General features: G+C 46.6%; 1 protein-coding gene across 2 annotated transcripts; it reads left to right on the forward strand.

Moving 5' to 3' along the window:
* The first annotated feature begins 4,608 nt into the window (after positions 1-4,608).
* LOC126383484 (putative nuclease HARBI1) lies at positions 4,609-6,527 on the forward strand. 2 transcript variants are annotated; one of them, XM_050034006.1, is made up of 4 exons: positions 4,851-5,125; positions 5,225-5,619; positions 5,781-6,155; positions 6,302-6,527. In XM_050034006.1, the coding sequence occupies exons 1-3, from the start codon at positions 4,851-4,853 to the stop codon at positions 6,149-6,151; spliced, it is 1,041 nt and encodes a 346-aa protein (XP_049889963.1). In that variant the 3' UTR covers positions 6,152-6,155; positions 6,302-6,527. The 2 variants fall into 2 exon arrangements, with proteins under 2 accessions (XP_049889962.1, XP_049889963.1); XM_050034005.1 differs by having other exon boundaries at positions 4,609-5,125; positions 5,781-6,527.
* The last annotated feature ends 528 nt before the right edge of the window (positions 6,528-7,055 follow it).

A 7,055-nucleotide genomic window follows, 5' to 3' on the forward strand; every position in this document is an offset into this window, starting at 1 on the left:
AAATTACTCAATTATCCAATCAAGTTGCTACTTTAACGTCTCAACTCACTCCTGCAGTTCAGCCCAGCCAGCATGCTCCCCCAGCTCCACCTCCAGTCCCTCCTTCACCCTGAGAATTATATGCTTCACACCCAGAACCCTTCACTGGAGACTTGGACAAGTTCAGAGGTTTTCTCCTCCAGTGCTCCCTGGTTTTTAGCCAGCGCCCTCTGACGTTTCCCTCAGACCAATCCAAGGTACATTATATTGTGGGCCTACTGCGGGGAAGGGCATTAGTCTGGGCAGAAGCAATAAATGCTAATCAGCCTTTTCACAGTCTCTCACTAGATGATTTTGTTGCTAAGCTTAAAGGAGTATTTGATCACCCTGACCATTGTTGGGATGCCTCCAAACATCTGGTAATCCTCCACCAGGGGAATAGAAGTGTGGCTGATTTCTCTGTGGAGTTTAGGATGCTGGCAGCTGACGCTGGGTGGAATGACTAGGCCCTTCAGGGGGTGTTTTTGAATGGACTATGTGAGCAAAAAAAGATGAACTTGCTATTCATGATGAACCTGCTAACTTTGACTCTCTTGTTTCCCTTGCTATCAGGCTGGATAATCGTTTACGTGAGCGACGCAGGGAGAAGGCTGGTCGTTCGTCTCCAAACACCACTCACCTCTCGGCCTTCACCTCCATCTCTCTCTAGAACTGGATTTCATTCATTCCCCGAGACCAGAGTTTCTTCACCTCCAGCTACATCTGAGGAATCCATGCAGCTGGGTCAAGCTAATCTCTCCCCCACTGAGTGTCTTCGCCAGATTAAGGCAGGTGAGTGCATTTACTGTGGAGAACATGGTCACTGCCTTGCTCCCTGTCCAATCTGACCAAAAGACAGGGCTCACGAGTAGCTGTGGGGGTATTGGTGAGCCAAAAAGGTCCCTCAACCCCTGATTCCTCCAAGATGCAAATTCAAGCCACCCTGTCTCACAAAGAGTTTTCCTTGCCTCTCCTTTCTTTAATTGATTCAGGTGCTGAAGGTAATTTTTTTGGATGAGGAGTTGGCCCTCCAATCTGGCATCCATCTTGAAAGACTTGAGTCTCCACGCACTACCCGTACTCTTAATGGAAATTTTTTGGCTCAAGTGACCCATTGTACTGTTCCCCTAACCCTGGTTCTGTCTGGCAATCACAGGGAGAGTATTGAGTTCAAGATCATGTCCTCCCCTGGAGCTCCTTTGGATAGCTTGGGCTATGTTGTCTTTAGAGTATGCCCTCTGTTGAGATCTTTATATATTTGTATATTGTTATTATTATTATTGTATATTGTATTTTTGGCTAGAACCCACATTTTGAATCACATTTCATATGTGTGGATATATAATGTATTGTGCTCGCTTTTGGATGGGTGTTATGACATGTTTTACACTTATATGTTTATACATGACTTAGAGGACTTCAGACTTGACTCCAGACTCTGACCTGTTGACACCTTTGTGTGTGTCTGGATGTATTGCTCTTCCTCTTTTTTTCATTTAAGGTAATCAACACATCAGATCTGTGTCATGTAATCACTGCAGCTGCTTGTCATGTGACCGTAATTGCATCATGTGATCAGTTAAATTTAAGATGGCCTCTCACAGTATTTGTTTGTCTGACGAAGATCACACAGCTCTAAACGTATGTCACGGTGCAATAAATAATGTTTTTTTCTGCAAAGAGTCCTGCAGTGTTGCAAGTCATTCATCCTTTTTTTGCAGGCATAATCAGACCATCTGCCTCTCCTGTTGGTGCTGGTTTCTTCTTTGTTTCCAAGAAAGATCAATCATTGCACCCATGTGTTGACTACAGGGGTCTAAATAACATTACTGTAAAAACACAAATACCCGCTGCCTTTAATCACCTCTGCTTTTGAGCCTCTTCAAGAAGCCACAGTGTTCTCTAACCTGGACCTCAGGAATGCCGACCACCTGGTTCGAATCAGAGAAGGGAATAAATGGAAAACAGCATTCAACACTCCACTTGGACATTTTGAGTACCTGGTAATGCCTTTTGGTTTAACAAAGGCTCCAGCAGTCTTCCAGGCGTTGGTAAATGATGTACTGAGAGATTTCCTCAACCACTTTGTTTTTGTGTACCTTGATGACACTTTGATATTCTCCCAGAACATGTCTGACCATGTCTCCCACGTCCACCAGGCTCTCCAGAGGCAGCTGGAGAATAAACTTTTCGTGAAGGCAGAGAAGTGTGAATTCCACGCCAGTTCTGTCAGCTTCCTGGGCTACATCATTAAGAGTGGGCAGGTGAGGACCGATCCTGAAAAGATCAAGGCAGTGGCAGAGTAGTCAAGACCATCCACCCGTAAACAGGGTTCTTGGGATTTGCAAACTTCTACCGCAGATTCATCCGAGACTACAGTAAGGCAGCTGCACCCCTCACCAAACTCACTTCCTCCTCCATTCAGTTTTCCTGGACCCCTGACGCTGAAAGTGCTTTCTCACAGTTGAAGAATCTCTTCATTTCTTCTCCCATTCTGGTCCAACCCGATCCATCCCGCCAGTTCATTGTTGAGGTGGATGCCTCTGACACAGGAGTGGGTGCAGTCCTCTCTCAACGCTCAGGCCCAGACCAGAAGCTCCATCCCTGTGTCTTTTTCTCCCGTCGTCTTTCTCCAGCCAAGCGTAACTACAATGTTGGCGACAGGGAGCTGCTAGCAGTTAAGTTAGCATTAGAGGAATGGAGACACTGGCTGGAGGGAGCACAGCAACCATTTCTAGTGTGGACAGACCACAAAAACCTGGCCTACATCCAGACAGCTAAATGTCTGAACTCTCACCAAGCACGTTGGGCATTGTTTTTTGGTCGTTTTAACTTTACTCTCACCTACAGACCCGGTTCCATAAATGTGAAGCCTGATGCTCTCTCCCGCCAACACATTGCTGATGAGACTCCATCTAGCCCAGACACCATCCTCTCCTCAACCTGCATTGAGGCAGCAGTTTCCTGGAAGATAGAGTCCATAGTTCGAGAGGCTCAGCAAACTCAGCCAGATCCAGGTAACGGCCCACCTAACCGCTTGTTTGTACCTGATTCAGCTAGTTCCCAGGTCCTCCAGTGGGTGCACACGTCCCATTTCGCCTGCCATCCAGGTATGAACCGTACCCTGACCCTCCTGAAGCAACACTTCCTGTTCCTTGCCCTCCATTGCCCTTGATTTCGTCATTGGTTTACCTCCTTCACAAGGTAATACAGTCATTCTTACCAGAGTTGACCGGTTTTCTAAGGCAGTTCATTTTGTTGCTCTCCCCAAACTCCCCACAGCCCGTGAAACAGCAGACCACCTTATCCAACACCTCATCTAAAGGCAATTGAATCAAACGCAACTGGACTTAGTTTTGTCTTAGAAGATGTTTCACCTCTTTATAGGTGGGGGATAGGTGGTGTCGCAGACCTCCTCCTCTATTGAGAGATGTTTTTTTCCAATTTCACATAGATGGCTTCTTTTACACCTCTTTCAAACCATCTGTCTTCACTATCCAAAATGTGCACATTGCTGTCTTTGAAGGAGTGTACTTTCTCCTTGAGGTGTAGATAGACAGCTGAGTCTTGCCCTGACGAGTTAGCCTTTCTGTGTTGGGCCATGCGTTTGTTTAGTGGTTGTTTTGCTTCACCAATGTACAAGTCTGGGCATTCCTCGCTGCATTGGAGAGCGTACACCAGGTTGCTCTTCTGGGTGTGTGGTGTACGGTCACCTATAATGCTGTCCTTTCATCCTTGCCCAGGAGATTTAACAGCTTAACCTCTAAAAACAATGGTCATTCACAAATGGCCTCGTGACTCTAATGACTCCAATGACCATTGTTGGAGCAGGAGTTTCAATGACTGTTGTTGACACACCATTGGAGCATTAACGAACCAATGACATCATTGGCCTTGTGAAGACCTCCTCAGAGGTTAAATACCTGGGTTTTTCCACACCAGTTTGTCAGACTAGTTCCAGCCTAGTCAGACAAGCATGAACTGATGAAGCCCCTTGGATAAGAGGTGAAACGTCTTCTAGGACAAAACTAAGTCCAGTTGTGTTCGATTCAACTGCCTTGAGATAACAAGGACCTGGATAAATGAGAATAACCACAGGCTTATCCAACATGTTTTCCATCTTCATGGCATTCTGTTGGACATAGTCCCGGATTGGGGTCCCCAGTTCACATCTCAGGTTTGGAAAACATTCTGTCAAGCTCTTGGTGCCTCTGTAGGCCTCACCTCTGGTTTCCATCCTCAGACCAACGGCCAGAAAGAAAGGGCTAATCAGGACCTTGGGACAGCCTTGCGCTGTGTTACTGCCTCCAACCCCTCATCCTGGAGCTCTCATCTTGCCTGGATTGAGTATGCCCACAACTCTCTGACCACTGCAGTGACGGGTTTGTCCCCTTTTGAAGCATCATTGGGTTTTCGATCACCTCTGTTTCCCTCCCAGAAAAGTGACCTTGCTGTAACCTCAGTCCAAATGCATCTCCGCCACTGCTGTAAAATTTGGAAGGACACCAGTGCTACCCTGCTTTGCTCTGCTGACCGCAATCAGCGAATTGCCGACCGCCACAGGATCCCAGCCCCACAATACAGACCAGGGGCCTCATTTATAAAGCTTGCTTATGCACAAAACCAGGCTTGGAAGTGCGTACGCAACTTCTTACGCAAGAATTGGGATTTATAAAAAAAAGACTAGCGTAGGAATGTGCGTAACTTTAAGCAAACTACAGACCTTGCTTAAGCACATTTTGGAGACAATTGTGACAAGGTGAGAACGATTGGTTAATGGAAAGAGCGCATATAAATAGCCATTCAGTGGCAGCCGTGCGCAATAAGGCACAATGGATGCACTTGCACTTCTCAAAGACCATGCCAATGGACGGATCCGACTGGAGAGGGTATTCCGAGATCGGGAAGATTTCCTGGCTCATGATGATGACTGGCTAATAAGCCGTTTCAGACTACCTAGAGCCTTGCTCTTGGATCTGATTGCTGAATTGAGTCCAATTTTAGAGCGACCAACCCACCGGAACCGCGCCATACCGGCACACATTAAAGTGCTGACAGCGTTGGGTTTCCTAGCAACGGGCTCGTTCCAGAGGGAATTATCCGACAGGTATGCCTATTTCTTTTATTGTCTATTGATATAAATTCAATTTATAGATTTCTGTTCTATTCAGGAAATAGAAATTAATAATAAATCCTGTGCGAATAGGTCTGGGATATCACAGCCATCCCTCAGTGCTGCACTGCCAGCTGTTTTGGATGGGATAATCCAAATGACCAGTCGCTACATCAGGTTTCCCTACACTGTTGTTGAACAGGCCAACAGCAAAAGGCAATTTGCAGCAATGTCCGGTTTCCCTAATGTAATCGGCGCAATTGACTGCACCCACATTGCTATAAGAGCCCCCAGCGAGAACGAATTTGTATATGTGAACCGAAAAAATGTGCACACCATAAATGTACAAATAATTTGTGACCCCTCAATGGTGTTGACAAATTTAGTGGCACGGTGGCCTGGTTCAACACATGATTCATTCATTTTGGCGCACAGCGGTGTAGGGAACAGACTGCAGGCAGGTGCTGGTCGTGATGGTTGGCTCCTCGGTAAGTATTACATTCTCACATAATGCAACTGTACTTGTTCTGTTGGGTAAATTCTTTTCTCTATTTGGCCCATTCTGTTGCTGCCACTGTCACTGAGTGGCGCTCGTGGAATGTTTTGTAATTCGAGTCTGCTTCTTAATTACTCTGGTTATACCTTGCAGGTGACAGCGGCTACCCACTGAGGCGGTGGCTCCTCACACCATTTCCAAACCCGCAGAGTGCGGAGGAACGGCGCTTCAACATAGCGCATGGCCGTGCACGTTCCGTTGTGGAGCGCGCCATCGGCCTGCTAAAAAATAGATGGAGGTGCTTAGATGCCTCAGGTGGCAGGCTGCTCTACCACCCCAGAAAAGTGTGCAAAATTATAAGAGCGTGTGGAGTACTGCACAATTTGGCACTGAGGGATGCAATCCCTCTCCCACCTGACCTCCCCCCCCCGCAACACGTAGACCCCGACCCACAGCCACCTCCCCGACATGAGGAACATCAGCATGGAGCAAGGCTACGTGAGGAAGTGATGCGGCGTGTGTAAAAAGGCAAGTGCGCTTCACTTTTGTAACTGTTTTATTGCGTCAGTTGCAGATGAAATCAGTTCACACATATTCTGCATGACCATGCGTATTTGTGTTAGTTCATCCCTGACTTCACGGATGGCACTGATGGTTTCCCGCTGTGTTTCCAGGACGCGATCGGTGAGAACCCGGCCACCTCCGCGCACTCTGGATCCGCTGGGCGCGCTGGGTACAGACGGGTCCGTGCCAGACGTGCTGGGAATCTCCTCCACCACCTGTTCCTCCTCCTCCTCGCCCACTGCTACCACCTGTAACGTGACTGAGGACACAAGTCACATTTATTGCCACATGTCTGTACAAACATTTGATTGAATAAACATATGAAATTGTAACCTACCACTCTCCTCTTGAGCAAAATCTGTGTCCCCCTCCCTCTCTGACACAACACCAGACATGCTGGCTGGTCCGAGAATGGAAGCCACTTTGGTGTGAAGTGGTGTAGGTTCTTCCATGGTACGGCCGCCACCTGTGTAAAACTACTTTTTCTGCTCAGTCAAGAGTCACAAAGGGGTGGCGGCAACATCACAGAAAATGAACCTTGCAAGCATGATTAAGTAGTGTTACATTTTTCATTCATAAAACCACATTGCAGCTATTGGGTGCCGTTAGATTTAACATTTCGATGTAGCTATATTTAGGACTTATTCACAACATTTAATCTGAAATGTGACCAACAGTTTTCACTTTGAATATTTTGATTTAGCAGATTCCGATTTTTTTATTGCCTAGTTTACAAATGTAGACTACATGTGCAAGAGAACAAATTCCACATGCATTTATCAGATTTTGTTTAAAGATAAATGTGCCTAAATCCTTTTTGTGTTTTTACAATGCTGCTTCAGAACTTTCACCACATGTGCATGT

Source organism: Epinephelus moara, chromosome 22, assembly GCF_006386435.1.
Source record: "Epinephelus moara isolate mb chromosome 22, YSFRI_EMoa_1.0, whole genome shotgun sequence".
Taxonomy (NCBI): domain Eukaryota; kingdom Metazoa; phylum Chordata; class Actinopteri; order Perciformes; family Serranidae; genus Epinephelus; species Epinephelus moara.

What these genes read in the sequence shown, in the direction of transcription:
- LOC126383484 (XM_050034005.1), top strand. Translation starts at nt 4,851, where the DNA reads ATGGATGCACTTGCACTTCTCAAAGACCATGCCAATGGACGGATCCGA. An exon ending in CAGAGGGAATTATCCGACAG is followed by an intron (nt 5,126 to 5,224) that starts GTATGCCTATTT and finishes CTGTGCGAATAG; the next exon opens with GTCTGGGATATCACAGCCAT. An exon ending in TCGTGATGGTTGGCTCCTCG is followed by an intron (nt 5,620 to 5,780) that starts GTAAGTATTACA and finishes TATACCTTGCAG; the next exon opens with GTGACAGCGGCTACCCACTG.